The sequence below is a fragment of the Anolis carolinensis genome, chromosome 2 (genome assembly GCF_035594765.1).
Source record: "Anolis carolinensis isolate JA03-04 chromosome 2, rAnoCar3.1.pri, whole genome shotgun sequence".
In the NCBI taxonomy this organism is placed as follows: domain Eukaryota; kingdom Metazoa; phylum Chordata; class Lepidosauria; order Squamata; family Dactyloidae; genus Anolis; species Anolis carolinensis.
Window position 1 is genome coordinate 26,584,236 of NC_085842.1, and position 27,552 is coordinate 26,611,787.

Here is a 27,552-nt window from a genome sequence, read left to right on the forward strand (position 1 = left end):
AAATGGCAAGGGATAGTATCTGTCCGGTATCTATGGGAATACTACAGGTTTCTGTTTTAGGGCCTTTCCACACAACCATATAACCCAGAATATCAACGCAGAATTTCCACAATATCTCCTTTGGACTGGGTTATCTGAGTCCACACTGCCATATATCCAGTTCAAAGCAGATAATGCGAGACTATTCAGCTGTGTGGAAGTGCCTGAGATGATGGGGTAGAGCAGTGATTCTCAAACTTGGGAGCCTTTCGAACTTCAGCTTCTAGCTTTGCTGACCATTGGCTAGGTTGGCTGGGATTGTTGGAAGTCCAAAATACCTTTCAGTTCCTAGAAATTCTTCTCTAGTGACCTCTAAATCCTCCAATGTGATTCTGTGTTTAGCTTCCAGCCAAAATTGACCATAAGGTCATATTGGATGACCTAGAAATTCCCAGGATTCCTTAGCATTGGATTCAGTTCCCTGCTCATCCATGGAAACCAACTGGGTGAGCTTGGGCTAGTCACATAGTCTTGGTCTCCTGTTGTGACTTCGCCTTCGGGGATTATGGTTGATGGGGATGGAATTCGAAGAGGAAGAAAAAACCCTCGTGATGAGGGTTCACTGGAGGAGTTGCGCAGGAAGCGACTTAGAGAGCTATATGGGGGATCTTCTGAGGAAGATTCAGATGGGGAGATGGATGCTGAGGAACAGGTGGTGGCTGGGGAAGCGGGCACTGAATGGGCACAGCCACCGGAGATGTCTGGGGATTTGGGGTCTATGGATACTTCTGAACCTGGGGCTTCTGCAGGAGCTGATCCCAATTGGGATGCTTGGAGAAGGGAGGATGGTTCTTTAAGTGTTCATGGGGCTAAGTGTGGGCAGGATGATTGGGACTCCGACGAATTGCTAGGTACTCCAGATCCACGAGCTCTAGCTGTGTGGAGCTCAGACTCTGAGTAGATTTGGGACACCTGGTGTTTGGGTGTGAGTGTTTGGTCACCCAGGAGGAAGGGGAATAAAATGGGAATGTTTGGCCACTGCACTTTGCGTGTGGCAAGGTGTTGCTGAGGCGCCATTGGGATCTCTGTGTTTCCATGAAGACTGGACTTGGACTATGATTTGAATCTGCTGTTATCACCTAGCTTGGCTCTCGCTGTGTCTTATCGTGGACCTGTTTTGGATGACTGCACCCTCTTCAGACCTTGGATCGGAATTTGACCTTGCTACTGCCTTCGCCCTGTGATTGATGACTACTATCGGCTTTTGACTCCTGGCTTGCTCTTTGGACACCGCTGTTATCTCCTGACCTGACCTTGGAATCCCGGACGACGTCTTTTCACCATCCTTTTGGAGCCTTCGGCTTTATCCACATTGTGGAAGCAGTCTACTGCATTCTTAGTTTGTTTGTTTGTTTCCTGACCAATTTGGTGTTTTCTTTTGGGAACTGTTCCTCTGAAAACTACAGAGCCGGCTAGCAGGGCTTGGACTCAGAAAGTGCAGTTTGCACTAAGTTTGTTTAGCTTTGTTTTTACCTGCTTGTGTTGCTGAATTACATTTTTGTTTGAACTGCTCTTGAAGCACTGATAGTGAAGTGTTTCAAGGTTTTTTCTGTGTTAACATTACTTTTTGGCTTATCTGCTGAATAAACTCTATTTTTGTTCGCTAATTGGCGTCTGACTCTTGACATCTCCTGTGAGAGCCTTTTCAGATAACTCCTATATCCCAGGATCTTATCCCAGGGTTTCTGCATTAAACAGGATTATATGAGTATCCACTGCCAGATAATTGGGGATAAACAGAAAATCTAGGATCAGATCCTGGGATATAAGGCCTGTCTGGAAGGGTCCTGTGTCTCAAATTAGTTGGAGGCACACAACAGCAAGAAGAGAGAAAGTAGTGTAATGGTTTGAACATTGGACTCTAGAAACCAGAGTTCTGACTTTCAACTCACCTATGAATACAAACTGGATGTCCTTGAGTGACACACTCTCAGACCCAGAAAACGCTGTGAGAAGGTCTCCTTTAGGTAAGGTAAAGGTAAAGGTTTTCCCCTGATATTAAGTCTAGTTGAGTCCAACTCTGGGGGTTGGTGCTCATCTCCATTTTTAAGCTGAAGAGCCGGCGTTGTCCATAGACACCTCCAAGGTCATGTGGCCAGCGTGACTTCATGGAGTGCCGTTACCTTCCCGCTGGAGCGGTACCTATTGATCTACTCACATTTGCATGTTTTTGAACTGCTAGGTTGCCAGAAGCTGGGGCTAACAGCAGGTGCTCACTCCGTTCCCTGAATTTGATCCTGCAACCTTTTGGTCTGCAAGTTCAGCAGCTCAGCACTTTAACACGCTGCGCCACCAGAGTTTCCTTAGGGTAAGGATAAGTTGGAAATGACTGGAGGCACACAACAGTAACATGAAAGAGAGGAAGAGCTACTTACCGGGGGAAATAAACTCTTGAGAGAAAAAGTCTGTAATCCTCTACCGTTACATGGGACTCACTCTGAAATGTTTCAATCCCAGGTTTCAGCTCCTGGTTTTCAAGTTGCATCTCCTGATCAAATTCTGAGGCAGACATAAAAGGAAGAGAATGTCTCTTCAGAATGAAGTTCACTGCCATCAAAAAGGAGAACTATAGACCAAAAAAAGCCCATTTTTTATTCAGCCGCAAAGCTAAACACCCATTAAAGCCTCCCTCTCAACAGGTACAATTTGACATGCAATTCAGCTGAGTCCTTGGGTCTATCCTTTCTCCTGGAGAAATCCAATGGATACCACAATTTTTGTTCCCTGGTTTATAAATTTTATGTCTCAATTGCTTCTATCATAAAGATATGGAAAAGTTTATTAAACTGCAAAACTTTTAACAAAAGGTTAAAAATGGCACATTGAAAGGTTAAAGGCAGAAATAAAAACAATGTTTCTGGAGTATAACAACTACTTTTGAAATAAATAAAAGGTAAAGGTTTTCCCCTGACATTAAGTCCAGTTGTGTCTGACTCTGGGGGTTGGTGCTCATCTTCATTTCTAAGCCGAAGAGACGGCATTGTCCATAGACATCTCCTAGTCATGTGGCCAGCATGACTGCATGGAGCGCTGTTACCTTCCCACCCAAGCGGTACCTATTTGCATGTTTTTGAACTGCTAGGCTGGCAGAAGCTGGGGCTAACAGTGAGTGCTCACTCCGCTCTCGGATTCGAACCTGTGACCTTTCAGTCCGCAAGTTCAGCAACTGAGCGCTTTAACACGCTGCACCACTGGAGGCTCCAAAATAAATACTGCACAATTTAATAGGAAATGACACTTCCAAACCAGGAACAGAACATTTTTTCAAATATTGTTACATAGTAAAATAAAAAAGTACAGACAAGAAAACAGAGGATTGTCAGAAGCAATGGGGGGTGGATCTACACTGTAAAATTAATGCAGTTTGATGCCGTTTTGACTGCCGTGGCTCAATGCTAGGGAATTATGGGTTTGGTGAGGCACCATCAGTTTTTCAGAGAGAAGGTGAAAGACCTTGTAAAACTACATTTCCCAGGATTTCATAGCATTGAGCCAGGGCTGTTCAAGTGGTGCTAAACTGCATCAATTCTACAGTGTATTATTAACTTGTGGAGAAGAGTGGACAAGCATCACCTGCTGAAAGCATCACTCTCCTTACACAGCTCTTAAAGAGACAGAGGAACTATGTGCACATCCAAATGCTGTCATTCTAAATCAGGCATGGACAAGCTTGGGCCCTCCAGGTGTTTTGGACTTCAACTCCCACCATTCCTAACAGCCTGCCGGCTGTTAGGAATGGTAGGAGTTGAAGTCCAAAACACCTGGAGGGCCCAAGTTTGCCCATGCCTGTTCTCAACCCATCTGATGAAAAGGTCTCACTTATCAAGAAGAAATCAAGTTGACCCGCCCACCACTTCCCGCATCTCTTTCTGATTGGTCGAAAGGGAGTCTTTAGAACCCTCGGAAGCCCGGTATTTGCATTTTCGGCGCGACTCTGGTGAAGTTTTCCTATTGGTTTCCTGGCTCTTGTTTATAGCAAAGGTAGTTGGCGAAGCGCATTTTTTGGCGTTTTATTTGGGTTCAAGGAAAAGGGAGGGAGACTATGGGTGCATCCTTACACTAAAAAAGTGATGCAGTTTGACCCCGCTTTAATTGCCATGGCTAAATGCAATGGTGAGGCACCAATAAGTACTCTTTGGCAGAGAAGGTTGCAAACTTTGCAAAACTACAGCTCCCAGGAACCCACAGCGTTGAGTCATGGCAGTTAAAAGTGGTGTCAAACTGCATAGATTCTGCAGTGTAGCTGCTGTAATTTGGGATGCCTCCTTCTTTGTTTTTCTTATGGTAGAAAGTGATTTTAATTTTTGGGTTGCTGTGAGTTTTCCAGGCTGTATGGCCATGTTCCAGAAGCATTCTCTCCTGACGTTTCACCTACATCAATGGCAGGCATCCTCAGAGGTTGCGAGGTGTTGAAAACTAGGCAAGTGGGATTTATATCTGTGGAATAATGTCCAGGATGGGAGAAGCAAGTGTGAATGTAGCAATTGGCCACCTTGCTTGGCATTGAATGGCCTTGCAGCTTCAAAAACTGGCTGCTTTTTGCTTGAGTGAATCTTTTGTTGGGAGGTGATTAGCTGGGCCTGATTATATCCTACCTGAGTGTTTTCCGAGTGTTGTTCTTTATTTTCTGTCCTGATTTCAGAGTTTTTTTAATACTGGTAGCCAAATTTTGTTCATTTCCATGGTATGAATGTTGCAATTCATCACCTTGATTAGCATTTAATGGCCTTGCAGCATTCATACTTGCCTCCAACAGGCAAGAGTTCTTTCTCCCAACCTGGACTTTCCACAGATATATAAACCCCACTTGCCTAGTTTCTAACAAACCTTGCAACTTCTGAGGATGCCTGCCATAGATGTGGGTGAAATGTCAGGAGAGAATGCTTCTGGACCCCCCCCCCCCCCCCCGGAAAACTCACAGCAACACAGTGATTCCAGCCATGAAAGCCTTCGACAACACAAGATAGATTCTGCAAGTTTGGTCAAGCTGAATTTGTATGTAAGTCAGAACAGGTACATTTTTGAAGTGTAAGTCCAGCCAAAACTTTATATTTTAAAACTTTGAATAGCATAGGAAAGGGTTAACATCCTTGTGGAGTTTCTTTTGCTGTCTGTGCTCCTGTTAAGAAGATTTCCCTTCACTTTCTATCCCTGTAATAATTCAATTATGAAACATTTGGCTTGTTGGGGAAACATGGATGGATGATAAAGCTTTAGTGGAGACACCTTCTCCCCATGATGACTTTTTCAGGGGTGAATTTCCCTTCTAAGGGGTAGATTTCTCTCACTTCCTGTTGTCTCACCCTAATTCTTAACTATGAGTCAGATGTCTGTAACTCAGGGACTGCCTGTTATTCTATTTTAGTGTTTATCTTGTAAGTTTTAAGTTGTAAAATAGTGGGTTTTATAGCATTGTTAGCTACCTGAAGTCTCCTTCAGGAGAGGAAGATGGGCTATATGTAAAGAAATAATGATAACAAAGCAAATATCAACCAACTAACAGCTAAAAGTAAAACGAATTCTAGTCTAATGTCCACCCACAAAAACTTACTGAGAAGTTGATTTCCCACCATCCAAATCAAATACTTAGATATAAGGCGAACAAATGTCTCCATCAGAAAAAGCACCAGAAGTTAAAAAGGCATACAAATAAATTTAAAAAATGCAAAAGTTCAGGAAAAAAAACTTAGACATTCAAAACATTAGCTTTTTGGTCTTTACATGGTTTTACCAGGAAGTGGCACTTGCTACTAAGTTACAATGCTTATGCAGCAGTACGCAAAGACAACAGCTCAGTCTTCTTTCAGCCATGATTTTGTTATTTAGGAGTTAACATACAATCAAAAACCATTCTGAACTCCATCAACAATGGAATTGAACCAAACTTGGCACACAAAACTCCCATGACCAATAGAAATAACTGAAAGGGTTTTGTGGTCATTTCACCTTGAATTTTAGAGTTGTAGTTCACCTACATCCAGAGAGCACTGTGGACTCAAACAATGATGGATCTGGACCAAACTTGGCACAAATACTCAATATGCCCAAATGTGAACACTCGTGGAGTTTGGGAAAAATAGACCTTGACATTTGAGAGTTACAGTTGCTAGGATTTATAGTTCACCTATAATCAAAGAGCCTTTTGAACCACACCAATGATAGAATTGGGCAAATTGGGCCTTTGGTGGGAGGATTTGCTATCTGTTTCCAAAAAGAAAGAGAAGGACCAGCAGAAAGATATTCAGCCTTCTCTACCAAAGGGGTTCCGAAGACCATCAGAAATATGTGTTTTCTGATGGTCTTTGGTGACCCTCTAACAGTCCCGACCCCGCAGGTTGAAAAAAGCTGGTGTAGCAGGACATGTTGTCTCTCCACATAACAATATGACTCAATTTGTGTATCAAAATATGTTTTACTGTGTTAACTTGGGGTTTCTTAACCAGAGTTCCTTAGAACTTTAAAGTTCCATGAAAGATTGTGATTTCATTAAAAAAAAACATTTTTGAGAAATAGATAAAGGCTGATAATCCCTTATCTGGAAATCTAAACCCCGACAAAATTGTCCACCTAGGTCGCTGAGATAGTGACACTTTTGCTTTCTGGTGGTTCAATGTACACAGATTTTCCTTCATGCATAAAATTATCTGAAATATTTTATAAAATGCTCTTCAAGCTGCACTTGGAAGGTGAAACATTAATGCATTTTATGTTTAGACTTGGGTCTCATTTCCAAGATATTTCATTAAGTTGGTTTGACTCACATAGAATCATAGAATAGTAGAGTTGGAAGAGACCACATGGGCCATCCAGTCCAACCCCCTGCTAAGAAGCAGGAAATCGCATTCAAAGCACCCCCGACAGATGGCCATCCAGCCTCTGCTTAAAAGCCTCCAAAGAAGGAGCCTCTACCACGGCCCCGGGGAGAGAGTTCCACTGTCGAACAGCTCTCACAGTGAGGAAGTTCTTCCTGATGTTCAGGTGGAATCTCCTTTCCTGTAGTTTGAAGCCATTGTTCCGTGTCCTAGTCTGCAGGACAGCAGAAAACAAGCTTGCTCCCTCCTCCCTATGACTTCCCTTCACGTATTTGTACATGGCTATCATGTCTCCTCTCAGCCTTCTCTTCTGCAGGCTAAACATGCCCAGCTCTTTAAGCCGCTCCTCATAGGGCTTGTTCTCCAGACCCTTAATCATTTTAGTTGCCCTCCTCTGGACGCTTTCCAGCTTGTCAACATCTCCCTTCAACTGTGGTGCCCAAAATTGGACACAGTATTCCAGGTGTGGTCTGACCAAGGCAGAATAGAGGGGGAGCATAACTTCCCTGGATCTAGACGCTATTCCCCTATTGATGCAGGCCAGAATCCCATTGGCTTTTTTAGCAGCCGCATCACATTGTTGGCTCATGTTTAACTTGTTGTCCACAAGGACTCCAAGGTCTTTTTTGCACACACTGCTGTCAAGCCAGGCGTCCCCCATTCTGTATCTTTGATTTGCATTTTTTCTGCCGAAGTGAAGTATCTTGCATTTGTCCCTGTTGAACTTCATTTTGTTAGTTTCAGCCCATCTCTCTAGTCTGTCAAGATCGTTTTGAATTCTGCTCCTGTCTTCTGGAGTGTTAGCTATCCCTCCCAGTTTTGTGTCGTCTGCAAACTTGATGATCGTGCCTTCTAACCCTTCGTCTAAGTCGTTAATAAAGATGTTGAACAGAACCGGGCCCAGGACGGAGCCCTGTGGCACTCCACTTGTCACTTCTTTCCATGATGAAGACGACGCATTGGTGAGCACCCTTTGGGTTCGTTCGCTTAGCCAATTACAGATCCACCTAACCGTAGTTTTGTCTAGCCCACATTTTACTAGTTTGTTTGCCAGAAGGTCGTGGGGGACTTTGTCGAAGGCCTTACTTGTGATGACTCATGGGCCATGTAGTCCCGTTCCTAGCGCTGTTGTGACAGATGAAGAGGAAAACTTGGGTTTTCCACCGTTTCAGCCAGAATTGGAACTTTCCCAGCCAGAATTGGAGCCCTTGCACCTGCAGGAGGTTTGTCTTCCAGAAATCTGCCAAACAAGCCCTGAGTCAAAATCTCCCCCATTTTCTCGCCGTAATTATTATCAACAACAAAAAGGAGTTCAACAGGCTAATCGCAGAAGCCTGAGAATCGCAGCCAGGCATTCAGCTGATTAAGCCTGCTTCCATGAGAAACTTTAGGGAGTCATGCATCTGGACACAGAGATTGACTTTCGTTTCTGGTTCCCCAGAGAAGTGTTCTTTGGTGGGAAAACGAGACCCTATTTAGGTTCTTTGCCCTGTAGGAATCTTGCGGAGTCAATTCGTCAGCTACTGGAGTAGGTTGTGTGTGGACAGCGCTACTCCCGCTTCCAAGCCTTCGTTCCCGTTTCCAGCCTTGTTTTGCTCCACGGACCTTGCCTTGCTTCCTAGGACTCAGCCTTGCTTCCCAGGACCTTGCCTTGCTCCCCGGACCTTGCCAAGTATTTACCACGGATTTTGTCCCTGTTCCTCGTTCCTTGCTGCCTTGTATCAAGCCTTGTGTTCCAAGAATCAAGTTTACTTCCTAGCCTTATATCAAGTTCCTTGGACTAAGAACCTTGTCATCTCCCCTCACTTTGCTTGGCAAAGTGAGTGTTTCGGTTACTGGATTACAACTTTGGACCTTAATATTTTATATTGGACATTGTTTTCCTGGACTATAATTGACCTTTCCTGAAAGGTCTTCTTCTGAACTATATTCTACACTTATTTTTATTGACTTTACATATTTCCTTAATAAAGATATTAGATAGATTCTGGCCTCTGTGTATGGTTATTGGTGCTCTGCAGCCTGGGTCGTGACAGTTTGACTCCGCCACCCTAAGCACCAATTAACCTAGGCCAGAATGTCTACCGGAGCCGGACCGGGTGACCAGCCACTCAGCTACACCATCGACAAGGATGAAGTGGACCGCATCCGTGATAAGCTCAATGCGCAGGAGGGAGAAATAAGGGGATTGAAGGAACGCGGAATCCGTCTCCCGGCCCTGGCGTTGCCAACCAAGTTTTCTGGAGAAGCTTCTAAGGTTCATGTTTTCCGTCGCCAATGCCAGGCTTATCTAGAGGCCCGTAATGCCGAGTTTCCCCAAGAAGACATCAAGGTGGCGTGGATTTACAGTCTCCTAGACGGGCCAGCGGCCAACTGGGCGACGGCACTGTTCGACCAAGTCTCCCCACATCTGAGATCAGCGCAACACTTCTTGGATCACCTTAAGGCAACTTGGGGGATCGAGGACAATTTGGAGGCGGCCGGCCACAAACTCCGGCGCCTCTCCCAAGGGGACAGACCCTTGTCCCAGTACATAGCCGAGTTCCGAGTGCTGGCCCATAACACCGGCTGGAACGACATAGCCCTCAGAGGACAATTTCGGGAGGGTCTCAACATCGAGATGCTGGAGGAAATCTCCAAGGTGGATCCTCCACACTCTCTTGAAGGACTCATTGATCAATGTTTACGAGCTGAAGTCATGCTTGCCAACAGAAAGCAATGGATCCGAGGCCCGAGCGGTAGGGCTGGAGCGAAACCTCCCGCTCCCACCGGCATCCAGCCGCGTCCAGTGTGGAGACCCCCGCCACCAGCCCCATACCCCAGAGGAAGCGAGGAGGTGCCGATGCAGCTGGGCAATGTGCGTCCCAGGTTAGATACTGCCGAGAAGGCCCGCCGCCAACGCCTAAATCTCTGTTGGTACTGCGGAAACGGGGGCCACTTTGCCAGAGAGTGTCCAGCCAAGGGGAAGCCCGCCGCCCGTCTGGCGGCGGCGTCCTCCGCGGAGACGAAGACGTCTGAGGCGGCTGGCGCGAAGCCGGCAGGGGAAGCCAGCGACCGGGCGTAGAGAGGCTCGCCAACCCGGTCAAAAACCCCACTCAAGAGCCGCCTACCGGGGTCCTATTTCTCCTAGTGGTCACCTTGTGGTCAGCGAAAAAAGGACCCGTCATGATCCATGCCATGATAGACTCAGGAGCCACAAACAATTTCATTGATAGAGAGTATGCCGACTCTCTGGGATTACAATATCACGACTTCAAGAATGCCCGTGTGGTGCAGGCCATAGATGGCCGCCCCCTCAAGACAGGTCCAGTAAGCCAATGGTCAGAACCCACCAGAATGTGGATAAGGGAACACATGGAAGAGATTTCCTTCTTTGTTACCGAGGTTCCCCACTTCCCTGTGATTTTGGGAATTCCTTGGCTGACACTCCACGACCCAAACATCTCCTGGTCCAACAGAGAACTGCAGTTTGCTTCAAAATATTGCCAAAACCATTGTCTTGTAGCCAAGGTCTGCCATGCCACAGACGCTGAACCCATCATCACCTTGCCCAAGAAATACTCAGACTTTTGGGATGTATTCAATGAAAAAGAAGCCGAGAAACTACCCCCGCATAGACCTTATGACTGTGCCATTGACTTGGTGGAGGGGGCCCCGATCCCGCGAGGGCACCTCTACTCCCTGACTGAACCAGAGCAAGAAGCTCTCAGGGAGTTCTTAGAGACAAACCTCCGCAAGGGGTTCATCAGACCCTCTCAATCCCCAGCCGCTTCCCCAGTGATGTTTGTGAAAAAGAAGTCAGGGGACCTACGCTTGGTGGTGGACTATAGGGCATTGAACAATATCACTAAGCGAAACCGATATCCACTGCCTTTGATCTCGGACCTCTTAGACCGGCTTTGAGGGGCCAAGGTTTACACCAAACTGGATCTTCGAGGAGCTTATAATCTAGTTCGCATCAGGGAAGGGGACGAGTGGAAGACCGCTTTCCAGACTAAATTCGGTTTATTCGAGTCCCTGGTCATGAATTTCGGTTTATGTGGAGCTCCCGCAACGTTCCAGCATTTTGTCAATGATATCTTTCAGGATTATCTAGACCGGTTCTTGATTATCTACTTGGACGATTTTTTGGTGTTTTCTAGATCACAATCAGAACATGAGAACCATGTCAGAATGGCGTTACAACGATTGCGGGATCATGGACTTTATGCCAAGCTGGAAAAATGCGCTTTTGATCTACAAGAGGTAGATTTCCTGGGATACCGTGTCTCGCCACTAGGGCTCACCATGGACCTGGCAAAGGTTTCAGCAGTATTGGAATGGCGGGCGCCAACCAACAAGAAAGAGGTGCAACGTTTCTTGGGGTTCGCGAACTACTACCGCAAGTTCATTCCAGACTTTGCCCGCTGGTCTGATCCAATCACCAGCTGCATCCGTGGGAAACAGCCTTTCCGCTGGACAGAGCAAGCAGAGAAAGGATTCCAGCAACTAAAGAAATTATTCACGTCCCAGCCAATCCTTCAGCACCCAGATCCTGAAACCCCTTTTGTCGTGCAGGCGGACGCCTCCGATGTGGCAATTGGGGCTGTACTCTTACAACCAGTGGGAGATCATCTTCACCCTTGTGCCTTTTACTCCCGTCAACTGACCGCACCAGAGAGAAATTACACTATTTGGGAAAAGGAACTTTTGGCCATAAAGGCAGCCTTTGAAACTTGGAGACATTGGTTAGAAGGGGCCAAATTTCCCATTGAGGTCCATACTGATCATCGGAATCTAGAGCATCTGCCCGCAAGCTAAATCAGAGGCAACAACGCTGGGCTTTATTCTTTGAGCGTTTTAACTTCCAAATCCATTATGTAACCCCAGCCCAGACCAAGCAAGCAGATGCTCTGTCACGGAAACCGGAATATGCTGCAGGGCGCAAAGAGACCTTTGAGTCCCAACTGCTGCAGCCCAAGAACTTTGCCACGCTCACAGTGGGAAACACCAAATCCACTCTAATTGAATCAACTCCCTCTACTCCAGGGCCCCTTTGTGCTCAGGAAATCAGGGCCAGTCAACAAGCAGATGCCTGGGCTCAGGACCAACTTCGCCAAGGACTACATTTCCCCTTCTCGCTTAAGGATGGGTTACTTTGCTATAGAAATCATGTCTACATCCCTCCAGGACCGGGCAGGGAAAAGGCACTTCGTCTGTGTCATGACTGCAAGCCAGCAGGGCATTTCGGACTATTTAAAACCATGCATTTGATCCTAAGAGATTTCTGGTGGCCCAAGATCCGCAAGGATGTGGAAAAATATGTCAATACCTGCCCAGTATGCCAGCGCTCCAAGACAAGAAGAGAGAAGCCCTCAGGGCTTCTGCATCCCCTTCCTACCCCATCTCGCCCATGGGAAATAATCTCTGCGGATTTTATCACTGATCTACCACCTTCCTGTGGATTCACCACGATCCTAGTGGTGGTGGACCTTTTTACCAAGTTAGCCCATTTCATTCCCTGCGATGGCCTCCCCACGGCCAAAGAGACTGCAGATTTATTCCTTCAGCATGTTTTCAGATTGCATGGTTTGCCCAAGAGTTTGGTCACAGACCGTGGGTCCCAATTCACCTCTCGCTTCTGGAAAGCACTACAGGAACTATTGGGCATAGACTCTCGATTGTCTTCGGCTCACCATCCCCAAACGGATGGGCAGACAGAGCGCACCAATGCCACTCTGGAACAATACCTTCGCTGTTATGTAAACTACCAGCAGGACAACTGGGCTTCCCTGTTACCGCTGTCGGAGTTTGCCTATAACAATGGTGTCCAGGCTTCAACTAAAGAAACCCCGTTCTTTGCGAACTACGGCTTCCATCCACGTTTCTTTCCTTCTATTGTTGAAACCTCAGAAGTTCCCGCAGCAGAGGACTGGCTGCAGGAACTCACAGCGGTGCAACAACTTTTGCTCCAGCAACTAGACCAAGCCAAGGAGGACTATAAACGCCACGCTGACAAACATCGCCAGCCGGGCCCCGAAATCAAGGTAGGAGACCGGGTTCTTCTGTCCACTCGCTTTTTGCCCTCCCATCGCCCTTGCCGGAAGCTAGACGCCCGTTTCATTGGCCCCTATCCAGTGGTGGCGCAACTTAACCCCGTGACTTTCAAACTTCAACTCCCGCGCTCTATGCGCATTCATCCAGTGTTTCATCCCTCTCTGCTCCTTCCGGCGGATGGTGTGCGCCCTGATGTAGACCAGCCGGCCCCCACTCCTGTTTTGGTGGATGGGGAGGAGGAATTCGAGGTTCAGGACATTTTGGATTCTCGCTTTCACCGCCGCCGCCTTCAATATCTCATTGACTGGGTGGCTTTGGCCCCGAAGAACGCTCTTGGGAAGACGCTTCCACAGTCCATGCCCCCGATTTAACCCGCCGCTTCCATCAGACCTACCCCGCCAAGCTGCGGCCTCGCGCCTCGGGGAGAGAGCCCTATTTTGAGAGGGGGTTTGAGGAGGGGGATAGTGTGATGACTCATGGGCCATGTAGTCCCGTTCCTAGCGCTGTTGTGACAGATGAAGAGGAAAACTTGGGTTTTCGACCGTTTCAGCCAGAATTGGAACTTTCCCAGCCAGAATTGGAGCCCTTGCACCTGCAGGAGGTTTGTCTTCCAGAAATCTGCCAAACAAGCCCTGAGTCAAAATCTCCCCCATTTTCTCGCCGTAATTATTATCAACAACAAAAAGGAGTTCAACAGGCTAATCGCAGAAGCCTGAGAATCGCAGCCAGGCATTCAGCTGATTAAGCCTGCTTCCATGAGAAACTTTAGGGAGTCATGCATCTGGACACAGAGATTGACTTTCGTTTCTGGTTCCCCAGAGAAGTGTTCTTTGGTGGGAAAACAAGACCCTATTTAGGTTCTTTGCCCTGTAGGAATCTTGCGGAGTCAATTCGTCAGCTACTGGAGTAGGTTGTGTGTGGACAGCGCTACTCCCGCTTCCAAGCCTTCGTTCCCGTTTCCAGCCTTGTTTTGCTCCACGGACCTTGCCTTGCTTCCCAGGACTCAGCCTTGCTTCCCAGGACCTTGCCTTGCTCCCCGGACCTTGCCAAGTATTTACCACGGATTTTGTCCCTGTTCCTCGTTCCTTGCTGCCTTGTATCAAGCCTTGTGTTCCAAGAATCAAGTTTACTTCCTAGCCTTACATCAAGTTCCTTGGACTAAGAACCTTGTCATCTCCCCTCACTTTGCTTGGCAAAGTGAGTGTTTCGGTTACTGGATTACAACTTTGGACCTTAATATTTTATATTGGACATTGTTTTCCTGGACTATAATTGACCTTTCCTGAAAGGTCTTCTTCTGAACTATATTCTACACTTATTTTTATTGACTTTACATATTTCCTTAATAAAGATATTAGATAGATTCTGGCCTCTGTGTATGGTTATTGGTGCTCTGCAGCCTGGGTCGTGACATTACTGAAATCCAGGTAGGCTACATCCACAGCATTCCCTGTATCGACCCAACTCGTAATTCTATCGAAAAAAGAGATCAGATTAGCCTGGCGTGACTTGTTTTTGGTAAATCCGTGTTGACTATTAGCAATGACCGCATTTGTTTCTAAGTGTTCGCAGACCACTTCCTTAATGATCTTTTCCAGAATTTTGCCTGGTATTGATGTGAGGCTGACCGGACGGTAATTGTTTGGGTTGTTCTTTTTTCCCTTCTTGAAGATAGGGACCACATTCGCCCTCCTCCAATCTGCTGGGACTTCTCCCGTTCTCCAAGAACTCTCGAAGATAATTGCCAGTGGTTCTGAAATAACTTCCGCTAGTTCCTTCAGTACTCTTGGATGTAGCTGATCTGGCCCTGGGGACTTGAATTCGTTTAGAGTGGCCAGGTGTTCCTGGACAACTTGTTTCCCTATTTGGGGTTGGATTTCCCCCAATCCTTCGTCCATTCCATGTTGCTGAGGTTGAAGATGGCTTTCTTTTTGTGAGAAGACCGAGGCAAAGAAGGCATTAAGCAGTTTGTCCTTTTTTTGTTTTTGTTTCCCTAACAGGGAATCTGAAGAAATTGGCAAATAAATGTTAGTGTCTGAAAGAAGTATTCAATGGTATTTTAGCTGTGGCGAAATCAGATGCTATTAGGGCTGATTGGAGTTCCATGGTCTCATTCAAAGAGGTTGCCTCAGCAGCGAGATGTCAGACAACGAAGGCACTGAGTGAATGCTTGAACTTTTTTAACAAAATGTAGTTGATGTTTTCTTTTTCAGTCATCAAATACTTAGATAGGAAAAAAGTATGTTCTTAGATAGGATGGTTAGCTGAGATGGGATGGGAGGAAAAGGTAGTCTGGTGTAGTGGTTATAGTGTGAGGTTGCAAGTTGGGAGATCTTGGTTCTAGTTTATATTAAGTCAAAAAACTCAGGGAGTGATTTGGGCTAATCATTCTCAGGCCCCATATATACTAACCATTAAATGCAGTTTCTAACTGGTATTGAAGAAAGTGATTTCAGTGTTCGGGTGATTGCATAGGAAATCCTGGAACCACTTTGAGGCTCAGACAGTGATTACATAAACATCAGCGCATTTCTGTGGGAGCTTGTTGTCTGGCCACTGCAGTTTGAAGCTCACTTCATACTTTATTAAATGGTCATGTAAATGTCAGATCTACCATGAAGGCTGGTTGTGAGAGTAAAGTGAGGAGGATCCTTGAGGTTTCCAGCTCTAGTTGCACTGCTTTCATATTGTTTGGAAAGGCATCTCTCAGATGCTTTACCAATGGATTTCCCATGTTGGCAAAAGCCTAGTGGCCCATTGGAATTCCTCACTAGTTTACACAAGTCTGCTGGAACTGATTATTAAAAGACAAATGAAATAGAGGAAAAAAGAAGTGCAGGCAAACAACAAATCCCATGACTCCTTAGTATCAAACCATGGCAAACTGCATTAATTTCAGAGTGGAGTTGCCCCCAATGTGTCTTTAAAACCCTCTTTTCAAATGTACTGGAATGAAAGGAAGTCTTGAAATCTGTTTATTTAAATTGTTTTCTGTCATATGTATTGTTTGTAGGTGAACAACTGTAAAGATTAGGATCTGACAGTCTTGGTCCAATATAATTGAGAATATGGATGTCATTTAACTCTCAGGAAACTGAAAACTAGCTTTCCCCAACTAGGGAGCCTCCAGATAGGTTGGATCCCAGCTCTCACTCCCAGACAATACAACCCTTCGACTTGGGGGACGCGATGGGAGCTGCGATCCAGCAGTATGAAGACTGCCAGGTTGGAAGCTGGCGATAGAACAGATCTTTTTTCTCATTTATGATGGAAGAAGGTGTAGTCACAGAGTCCTCCTTCTGGTTCAACAGCTCAACCTAACACCCCAATACACCCAGAAAAAGGGACAAATCCTCTCCCCAGAGAAGGCGACTGAAGAAAAGGTGAAAATCGAGTCATTTGTGTCAGTGTCGAAAAATTCCACATGGCCTTTTTCATAGTCCAGGGACACCTGTATCTTCTGGAGCTCACGTCTCATATCTACAAGGCTTCTCTCTGGAGAAGTGAATGCCGTGAGCTGATACGGAGAGAGTGGAGCCCTCAGAGAGTCCAGCGGTGCCTTCCCCAGAGCCCAAATCCCCCCACTAGGATTCAGGTTGACTTTTCCTTTCCTTATGACAGACTCCTTGGCAACTCCCACTGCCCACATCACCCACTTGGGTGCTGTCTTCTTTTCTGTGTCCCCATGGCTGCCTTCCTCAGGATTGGAGCCGGTTTTCCCTTTGGTCCTCACTGACTCTTGGGTGGTCTCCACGGATGATGACTGGACTTGCATCTCTTCCACTTCCACCATCCACCGATGTCTTCCAGAAGAGAACCTCTGATGCCCAAGCACAAAAGGCTCCCAGTCAAATCTCTCAGGCTTATTCAACAAGTCCTGCTTTCTGCTACCCCATCTCACCCGCTTGAGATCATCGGACAGCATGAGATTAGGATGTGCTGTGTCCGGATCTACACTTATGCTCACTGTAGGGTCGAGAGAGAAAGAGGGAATGGGCTCGATGATGGATAGGTCAAGAGGAGGCTCCACGTTTTGGTTTCCTCCACAAGGTTCATATGAATCTGGCCAGGAGGCACACCATAGAGTCAGGGATGTCGGGAGACTGATGTCCCATCAAAACATCAGATTGTAGGCAGACTGATATGGAAAGAGGTGCTCTTTCTGAGGTCTGTGAGGCATTGGCATCCATCTCTGTGACTATTCTTTTTCTAAGTAGGAATGGAACTTCAGAGAATGACTGTTAACGTTGACAGTTGGTTATGGAAGAGCTCATAAAAAGAAGTCTGAATGTAGGATTAATTTTGGCTGGAATTACACTGCCATATAATGCTGTTCGGTGTAGTTCAATCTGCATTATATGGTTCTACAATGACCATATAATGCAGTTCAAATGACATTATATGGCTCTGTAGATCCAGCCATGGAAAAACAATACATTTTGCAGCTTGTCTGCATTGATGAGGAACCCCGGTGGCGAAGTGTGTTAAAGCACTGAGCTGCTGAACTTGCAGACCGAAAGGTCCCAGGTTCAAATCCCAGGAGCGGAGTGAGCGCCCGCTGTTAGCCCCAGCTTCTGCCAACCTAGAAGTTCGAAAACATGCCAATGTGAGTAGATCAATAGGTTCTGCTCCGGCTGGAAAGTAACGGTCCTCCATGCAGTCATGCCGGCCACATGACCTTGGAGGTGTCTACAGACAACGCCGGCTCTTTGTTTTAGAAATGGAGATGAGCAGTTAGACATGACTGGACTTAACGTCAGGGGAAACCTTTACCTTTTACTGCATTGATGAAAAAAAACAACTTCTCTGTTTAACATTGAATTTTTCCTGCCTGTAGTACTCTAGGTTCATTTACAGTGTAGAATCGATACAGGCCCCATCTACAATACCATATAATCCAGATTACAAAGCAGATAATCCACATTATCTGATTTGAACTGGATTATATGAGTCTCTGCTGCTTTAAACTGGATTCAGTTTAAAGTAGATAATCTGGATTGTATCTGACAGGGTAGTTGGGACCACAATTTAACACTGCTATAACTGCTATTGCTCAGTGCTGTGGAATCACGAGAGAGGTAATTACCCAATAGATTAGTATTCAATATTTTAGAAACCCATTTAAATTGACATAGATGGAACACATTTAAATCTGTTAAGCTTTCCCTAGTCCAAATCCTTCAGAGGCGTTATACGGAAATTAAATTAGACTCAATCATCTGGCTCCGTAGGGATTACAATTCCCTTCAGTTATTAATTACCTTTGCTGATATCACCACAACAAGAGAGGTATATTCCCTCAGACCAAACTTATTTGAATGCGGAATTCAAGTGAAAAGGTTTTTTCAAGACCTGGACGTCCACCCATTATTGGAGGGATTGAGGAGAGCTTCTTATCGAGTTGAGAACCTGGAGCACAAGCATAGATCTCACAATGTGGTACCTCAGGTCCACAGCAGAGACCTAGAGGGTTGCTTGGGGGTTTATTCTATTGAAAAGTTCAATCAGGAAGGTTGCAGTCAGGGCTGTAGCCAGGATTTTAATTGGGGGGGGGGGGGGGGCTGAGTCTGAGTGAGAGAGGATCTACCCTAGCAAACCTTTTCTATCGTTATCCCAATACCCCTGATGAGGAACTGGAAAATATAGATTTTTAGACATATATTGTATGCACATTAGAAGCAGTGAAATGTAGAAAAATCAGACTCTCTCTGTGTTAGATTCTGTGTAAATGTACAAGCTGGCAGGACAGGGAGAAGGGGGGCCTGTTATCTATATGTACATTCCATTAGAGGGAGAGCAGGCTTTTGACAGGTCAAGAGTGACCTCTTGATGGATCTCTCTTTGTGTCTGTAACTTGCTACAGGCTTTTAGAGTGCTTAGATAGAAAAATGCTGATACGTGCATATTTATGCCCATGTATGTAAGCATGTGAAGTGACGTACTAATGATGAGATGTATGTAGAAGCATGTTCTTCGTCTGAAAATGTATAAAAGGCAATGTCAACACCTTGATCGGGGCTCTAGTTTGCCTTTGGAAAAGATTCCACTTCCAGAGTCTTCAGCTGAATATAATAAACCGGACTTTTTGGCCTCTCAAAGGATCGCTCTTGGTGTTATCTCTCCTATCATCTATATCACCCCCATGCATATGGGATATATTGAGCATGGTGATCAGATCATGATAAGAATAAACATAACAGTTTAAGTAATAAATGATATTTATTTACTTTCATTAACAAAATGTTTGGAATACTTTTTGTCTTATTTTTTACTTTACAGCAACAGTGGATATATCCTTTATATGGGTAAAGTTGGAGGATATTGGACAAATGGATTTTAAACACGTTTTATGTTTTATATTTTATACTGTATTTAATTGGTTGTATTTTTTATATGTTGTTTTTAATGATGTATCGGCATCGAATTGTTGCCAATTGTACGCCGCCCTGAGTCCCTCCGGGTGAGAAGGGCGGGATAGAAATATTTGAAATAAATAAAATAAATAAATAAACAGTCTTCTTTTCTTCTCCCCGGCCATTTTGTCAATTGCTTTTCCTGGTTTGATAGTGATGTCCCGATGGATTGAAATCATTGCTAGTCCACTAAGTCTCTGGTCTGTCATTAAACTTCTAGATACACTTTTCACTCTCTTTGTGGTTGAAAATGATCTTTCCACACTGCATGTTGTTACTGGTAGAGTAGCTAACACAGTCAAAAGGAAATTTATCGAGCGATAGTAGGTTTTGTCACATAGTTCCAACATTGTGTGTCCCAGGTGTGGACAAGGACACCACAGTGTCACTTTCCAGTAAGGCCTTCTCGCGGACCACTCTGAGAATTTTGGGGGCGGGGGGCTGCAGTTAAACATCAAGAAAACCAAGATTACGGCAACCAGATTGATTGATAACTGGCAAATAGAGGGAGAAAACATGAAGGCAGTGACAGATTTCATATTTCTAGGTGCAAAGATCACTGCAGATGCAGACCGCAGTCAGGAAATCAGAGGACGTTTTCTTCTTGGGAGGACAGCAATGGCCAATCTTGATAAAATAGTGAAGAGCAGAGGCATCACACTGGCAAAGAAAGGTCCGCATTGTCAAAGCAATGGAATTCCCCATAGTAACTTATGGATGCAAGAGCTGGAACATAAGGAAGGCTGAGTAAAGACAGGTAGATGCTTTTGAACTCTGGTGCCTTGGACCCCAAGAAGATCCAACCAGTCCATCCTCCAGGTTGCTCACTGGAGGGAAGGATACTAGAGGCAAAGATGAAGTATTTTGGCCACATCATGAGGAGAGAGGAAAGCTTGGAAAAGATCATGATGCTGGGAAAAATGGAAGGAAGAAGGGAGAGAGGCCGACCAAGAGTGAGATGGATGGACGTTATCCTTGAAGTGACTGGCTTGACCTTGAAGGAACTGGGAGCGGCGACGGCCAACAGGGAGCTCTGGTGTGGACTGGTCCATGAGGTCACGAAGAATCGGAACCACTGAATGAATAAACAACGTTAAAAGTGGTGTCAAATTGCATTAATTCCGCAATGCAGATGAATCTGAGGACATCCTGAGCTTCATCATTTTGAGTTCTTCCCTCACCCTGGACTTCCCACTGTCGGGGACCCCCAGCTTGGGGTCTCCTTGTGGTCCGTGGCAGGAGGCAGCATATGACGAGAGACCAGTCTCCAGAGGTAAAGCAGAATCGCGTTTATTTTCCTTGCACAGCTGTGAAGTGGCAGAGCAGTCAGAACTCCGGAGAGTTCTATTCAAAGGACTGCTGCCCCGAATGAGTCGAGGGCCAACCCTTTTATAGCCGGTAATAAACATCTTTCTTCAGCAATTTTATTTCCCTTATGTATGCATTTCTTAATTTTCCTATGCTATTTTTAATTATGCTTATGGTTAGGGTTTTGCAAAACAAAGACCAAAAGGAAGTGGGTGAGGGTACATCTGGATGGGAGGGGGACTTTTCTTCCTATTCATCTCACTGGGTCATCTTGACCTAGTAGACTTGACCTAACTCTCTTCCTCCGGCTTGGAGTTTCATTCTGCTGACATCATGTTTCTTTATCTCTCCCCCGCACTTGAGTAACTTTTTATCCCCACTTGTAAAATGTTTATCCCCACTAGTTTGCTAACCACAAATGCATCACAGAATAACAGACAAAGGTTAACTTCTTTATTGCTGTCTCCTCAATCTTACAGAAAGGAAAAAAAGGTTGAGGGGTTCTCTTTAGTTCAAGTTGTCAGCAAAGCTTCTTAATCACTTTAATCAATAGCCTCTATCACCACAGATATATATAAACATTCCTTGCTTAGTTTTTCCATACCTCACAACCTCTGAGGATGCCTGCCATAGATGTGGGCGAAACGTCAGGAGAGAATACTTCTGGAACATGGCCATACAGCCCGAAAGACATACAACAACACTTTCATCATTTTGGTTTCTGGTGGAAGTTCTGGCCTGGTTTGGTTCAATGTCCATTCATTTATATGACACTTGTGAACATTTTCTACTCTCTAGCTGCTTCCTTTCAAAAGTTTGGAACTAGATATGCACCATATTATTATTATCATTGGGGCCCCTGGTGGCACAGTGTGTTGAAGCACTGAGCTGCTGAACTTGTGGACCAAAAGGTCCCAGGTTCAAATCCCGGGAGTGTAATGAGCGCCCGCTGTTAGCCCCAGCTCCTGCCAATCTAGCAGTTCGAAAACATGCAAATGTGAGTAGATCAATAGGTACCGCTCCGGCGGGAAGGTAACGGCGCTCCATGCAGTCATGCTGGCCACATGACCTTGGAGGTGTCTCTGGACAACGCCGGCTCTTCGGCTTAGAAATGGAGATGAGCACCAACCCCCAGGGTCGGTCACGACTGGACTTAACGTCAGGGGAAACCTTTACCTTTACCTATTATCATCATTATGGACTACAAAGGGCAGGATCCCAACAGCCAGAATTGATGGGGGATTTGGGGGTTTGTAATCAGTCTCTTTCTCATCCTATTGTCTTTCAGAGGTTCCCATCCCTTGAGCCTCTAAGTGTTTTGGACTTCAACTCCCAGAATCCTCAGCAAGCATGGCTACCTGCTTGGAGTCTAGGGAGCTGAAGTACAAAACATCTCAAGTTCTCAAGCCCTGGAGAAACGAAAGTTATGCGCGGTCTTCGCTCCTCTTTCCCATTGGTCGAGGACAGACCTGGAGGGGCGGGGCTACGCTCAAACAGCCAATCACAAAGGGGACGCTTTGGAATTTTTATAAATCTCATCTAGGGCTTGTTCCTTTGTCCTCCTGATCACAAGTAGGTGAGGTCTGGCCTGGGCATCTAAAGCAGGTAATATTTCTTCTTTTGTCTATGAGTGCCTCCTCATTGCAGAATTAATGCACTTTGACACCACTTTAATTGCCATGGTTCAATGCTTTGGCATCCTGGGAGTTGTAGTTTGGGGAGGTAGCAGGCTTTTTGTGGCAGAGGAGGCTGAAGAAGACTTTGTCAACGTGCAACTATGACTCCATAATATTGAGCCATGGAAGTTAAAGAGGTGTCAATCTGCATTAATTCTCCAGTGAAGCTGCACTCTATGCCTTTAAATATGTGTGGTTTTATTTTTCTATCTACAGTAGAGTCTCACTTATCCAACATAAACGGGCTGGCAGAATGTTGGATAAGCGAATATGTTGGATAATAAGGAGGCATTAAGGAAAAGCCTATTAAACATCAAATTAGGTTATGATTTTACAAATGAAGCACCAAAACATCATGTTAGACAACAAATTTGGCAGAAAAAGTAGTTCTATATGCAGTAATGCTATGTAGTAATTACTGTATTTATGAATTTAGAACCAAAATATCACGATATATTGAAAACATTGACTACAAAAATGCGTTGGATAATCCAGAACATTGGATAAGCGAGTGTTGGATAAGTGAGACTCTACTGTATATGTGTTTTATCTGTGGCCTTATCTGCATTGTAGAATTAGTTCAGTTTGATATAATTACAGTAGAGTAATTCGGATACATACATACATTGTATGGGGTCACACCAGATCTTATTAACATTTTTCAATTATATTTCTTTAATGTGTTGTCGAAGGCTTTCATGGCCGGGATCACTGGGTTGCTGCGAGTTTTCTGGGCTGTATGGTCACGGAAGCATTCTCTCCTGATGTTTGGCCCACATCTATGACAAGCATCCTCAGAGGTTGTGAAGTCTGTTGGAAACTAGGCAAGTTGGGTTTAAATTGTGGAATGCCCAGTTTGGGAGAAAGAACTCTTGTCTGGTTGAGGTAAGTGTGGATGTTGCAATTGGCCACCTTGATTATCATTGAATAGCCTTGCAACTTCAAAGCCTGGCTGCTTCCTACCTCTATATACAAATGAAGGGGTCACTGAACCAGAGTGACTCCATGTTGGATACCTGTCTGTTTGAAATTATTGATTAGTCTCTCCTTCAGAAATGATCTTAAAATTTGCAACTTGCTGTCTTGTTACAAAATAGCATGTGGCCTGTATGTTTAGCAAGAATCAGTTGTGGTTAAGCTTGTGGTGAAGCCGATTCTGAGAAATGTATGCAATACATGTACTTTTGCTCCACCTGTGACGGTTTGTGGTGAACTACATCCTGGAGTTGTTTACAAGTCAGGATCAAATCAGATAATCACTTTATCTGCTTTCAGTCAGATTATATGAATCTACACTGCCATATAATCCAGTTCAAGGCATTTTATTGGCAGTGTAGAGAAGGGGCCATACCTACACACTGCAGCCAATGCATAGAGTTTGGAAAGCTCTATCCAAAGGCAAGAAGCTTAATTATAAAAAAGAAGTAAAATTTTGTGTTAAAAGCCTTTCAATTTGTTGTTTGTCTTTGCTCAAGGAAATAGATGTCTCCTGTACCTTTCCCTGAGTGTCCAATCCTTTCACTGCTAGATAACTGACCTTGAACGGATCTGGAAACTGTTGTTTACCCTTTGGAGGAGATTATGGGCACCATGGCATCTGGGGAGACTGTAGAGCTGCTCCATCAAGAAATGACATGTCCCATCTGCCAAGGCTACTTCAAGGACCCGGTGATTCTAGACTGCGGGCACAACGTCTGCCAGGGCTGCCTCAACCACCACCAGAGAGGGTTTGGCATGACTGCTTGCTGCCCCCAGTGCCCAGAAAGTGATCAACGGAAGAGCTTCAAGACCAACTGGCAGCTGGCTAAAGTGGTGGAGCTGGTTAAAAAACTCCACGGAGAGGAGAGAGTCGAGCAGCAAGTTTGTGCCAAGCATGAAGAGCCCCTGGACCTCTTCTGCAAGGAGGATCAGGTCCCCATCTGCATGGTGTGCAGGAGGTCCAAAGAGCACTGAGATCATGACATTTGCTCTAGGGAGGAGGAGGAGGAGAAGAAGGAGGAATCATCAACCAAGGCATGTAAGGTAGGTTTCTCTGACGTTAAGTCCAGTCATGTCTGACTCTGGGGGTTGGTGCTCATCTCCATTTCTAAGCCGAAGAGCCGACGTTGTCTGTAGACACCTCCTAGGTCATGTGGCCAGCATGACTGCATGGAGCACCGTTATCTTCCCGCTGGAGAAGTACCTATTAATCTACTCACATTGGCATGTTTTCGAACTGTTAGGTTGGCAGAAGCTGGGGCTAACAGCTGCCGCTCCCGGGGTTTGAACCTGGGGCCTTTCGGTCTGCAAGTTCAGCAGCTCAGTGCTTTAACACACTTCCCCATCGGAGTAGGAACACATTGTGACAGGGTGTGTTGTCATTGCTATTGTTCTTGTTGACCTGCCGTCAAGTCCTTTCAAATGTCTGGCAACCCTCAGATTTTCTTGGTGAGACTTTTTCGGATGAGGTTTGCTTTAGCCTCTCACTTAGGCGGAAATGGTATGGGTTTACCCAAGGGTTTCCAGTCCTGATAGCCATCCTGATAGCGCTTCTGATAGCCATCCAACCTCTGCTTGAAACCTCCAGAGAAGGAGACTCCGCCATGCTCCTAGGAAGTAGATTTCACTGCTGAACAGCGTTTACCGTTGGTTTCTTCCCCAGTGTTTAGGTGGAATCTCTTTTCCTGCAATTTTAATCCATTGCTCTGTTTCCTAGTCTCCAGAGCAGAAGAAAAGTTCACCCCCTCCTCAATGTGACATCCTTTGAAATCTTTAAACATGACTATCATTTCCCCTCCCAGCCTTCTTTTTTTCAAGCTAACAGTTTCTTCATCCATTCCTCATAGGGCTTGCTTTCCAAGCCTTTGACAGTTTTGGTCGCCCTTTTCTGGTCACCTTCCGGCTTGTCAATTTCCTTCCTAAACTGCGATGCCTAGAGCTGGACACATTGTCATTCCAGGTAAGGTTTGGCCAAAGCAGATAAGAGCAGACTATGACTTCCCTCGATTTCAATGGTATGCTATTGATGCAGCTCAGAATCACATTGGCTTTTTTAGCTGCAGCATCGAGAGGTTTTCTTTCAGTTTTTGAAAATAATCGTGTTCTTTTATTCACAGCTCTTAACTGCAAATGTAGGCACTGGTTGCATATGCCCACGTATTTAAAATGGGGGCGAGAAGGAAAAGGTTCATTATGAGTCATAAGCACTTTCTGGGCATTCATCTCTTCCTGCATGCAAAGTACCACTGAGCAAAGCACTTGTTGTTTCAATTTGACTTGTCATTTTTTTCCAGGTTAATTTCAATCAGGCAATCCGGTACTTAAAGATGGAAGAGGCGGAATTGTTGGGGCTTTGTCTGGAAAGGGGGCTTGACAGGGAAGGCCTCAGCATTGATGAATTGAGGGTGATCCTCATCCAGCAAGCCAGCCAGCTGGAAACAGCCACGGCGAAGTCCAATGCCAAGAGGACACAAGCCTGTGGGGCAGGGCTCCAAGTGCAGAAAAACAGTGAACCAAAAGAAAAGACACAATTCATAAAGCTAAGGATGAGGCAAAAGGAGCAACTCACAGCTCAGGCAAATGAGAGGAAGAGTGAATTCAAACGCGTTTACTTGAAGGAGAGGCAAGCCAACAAACCCGTCTCTTGGGTCTTCCCATGTTTTTCCCCAGGGGAAAACCCGGCCCGCTTCCTTGCCGCCTTTGAGAGGACCTGCAAGCAGTGGAACAAGTCTGAAGAGGACTCTATGGAATATCTTCCTGGCTTGCTCAGAGGGCGTTTGGCAGATGTGTACCATGAGATGTCCAGACAGAACCCTGTTACTCTTCAAGCCTTCAGAGAGGCTGTCTTCGAGCGGTTTAGCTTTGATCCTGATTACTTCTGTGAGGAATTCTGGGCCTTGAAACCCCAGCATGGAGTCTCCTTACTTGAATTTGGGACAAAGCTAGAGGAAACATTGAGCTGGTGGATGGATACTGCCAAGGCGGATGATTGGGAGAAAGTGATCCGCTTGGTGGCGCTGAACCGGTTCTGTTCCCATCTCCCGGATGAGATAAAGCATTCTGTCAAGGCAAAAGCCCCAAAGACCATCTCCCAGGCAGCTAAAATTGCAAACCAACTGATGCTCAGTCGAGAAGAACAGCAGCAGGTGAGCCTGAATGTGGCCAATTCGCAGGAGTTTAAAAAGAGAGCTTGCTCCACTTGTGGGGAAAGGGGGCACTTGAAGACTAGTTGCCCTTCCTCTTCCAAGAAGGTATACAGAGTGACCGCATTTTCCATCTGTGGAGAGGAGAGGAGCCCCACTGATTTAGCTATGCAACCAGTATTACTCGGGAACCAGCTAGTGATAGCACTGTTGAGCACTGGATCAGAATTCTCGGTGGTCCGCTCCGATTTAGTGTCCCCATATGATATTGTCCCTGGGGAGTCTGTTGTTGTCCAGTCAATAGATGGCAGCATTTCCTCCCTTCCGGTAGCATGTTTGCAGATGAACTGGAAGAAAACGAATGGCCTTGAGGATTTCGGAGTGATTGATAATCTGTTTGTGCCTCTCATTTTGGGGATAGATATGATATTCCAGAGCTGTGGCGCTTTCTCCTGGGGTCCCGAAGGTTTCATATTCTCCAAGTAACCTAAAATCACCCATTCACAAAAGCCTGCCTGCTAGAAGTCACAGGTGGGAAATTCTGGCTCCAAAAAAAGGATGTGGATTCCAAAGAAGACTATCATAGCTGCATCAGGAGACATAGCTGTGATGATTTCCTGTCCAAATCTGAGACCTAAAAGTTCCTCGAAAAGGGTTCCCTCATGTAACAACTTAGCACAAAAAGAGATGGGGGGGAGAGACCCTAACAAATAGGGGGGGGGGGCTGATTGTTTATCCATATATACTTTCTCTTGTTGTCTATTCTGCTATTTTCTGCTTTCAGTAAGTATACAACACAATACTTATTGGAATAATTTAACAAGGATAATTTAGAAATTAATTTCTTTTTTGCAGCCATTAAGGCATAACAAAGTTACATTTCTACAATGGGGATGACTTCTTTTGTGAGGTAGTTAACTTTTTACTTTATTTTTGTAGTTATCTGAAGTATGTATCTTCATTACTTCACACTTACTAATACTAAATGTTTGTTATTACTGATTTAGTTACATCTTAAAATTATGAGTTTTTGCATGCTTTGTATTTGTTTGTATCTGCTTTAAGTTGTAAACCAACCTGACTGCAAAATGACTACTACTAATATATCAATAAATGCAATAAATAAAAGCAACAATGACAATGATTT

The 27,552-nt window shown here is 45.3% G+C and overlaps 2 protein-coding genes across 4 annotated transcripts; one reads left to right on the forward strand and one right to left on the reverse strand.

Moving 5' to 3' along the window:
• The first annotated feature begins 3,966 nt into the window (after window positions 1-3,966).
• LOC103278043 (uncharacterized) lies at window positions 3,967-27,549 on the forward strand. 3 transcript variants are annotated; one of them, XM_062973643.1, is made up of 4 exons: window positions 22,109-22,213; window positions 23,813-24,306; window positions 25,110-25,222; window positions 25,557-27,549. In XM_062973643.1, exon 4 carries the CDS (start codon window positions 25,590-25,592, stop codon window positions 26,889-26,891), a length of 1,302 nt encoding a protein of 433 aa, XP_062829713.1. In that variant the 5' UTR covers window positions 22,109-22,213; window positions 23,813-24,306; window positions 25,110-25,222; window positions 25,557-25,589; the 3' UTR covers window positions 26,892-27,549. The 3 variants fall into 3 exon arrangements, with proteins under 3 accessions (XP_062829714.1, XP_062829713.1, XP_062829712.1); XM_062973644.1 differs by lacking the exons at window positions 22,109-22,213; window positions 25,110-25,222 and adding an exon at window positions 3,967-4,020; XM_062973642.1 differs by lacking the exon at window positions 25,110-25,222.
• Window positions 15,846-17,112, reverse strand: LOC134297065 (tripartite motif-containing protein 26-like). The gene has a single exon (XM_062973667.1). The coding sequence runs from the start codon at window positions 16,810-16,812 to the stop codon at window positions 16,192-16,194; it is 621 nt and encodes a 206-aa protein (XP_062829737.1). The 5' UTR covers window positions 16,813-17,112; the 3' UTR covers window positions 15,846-16,191.
• Window positions 27,550-27,552: the final 3 nt, after the last annotated feature.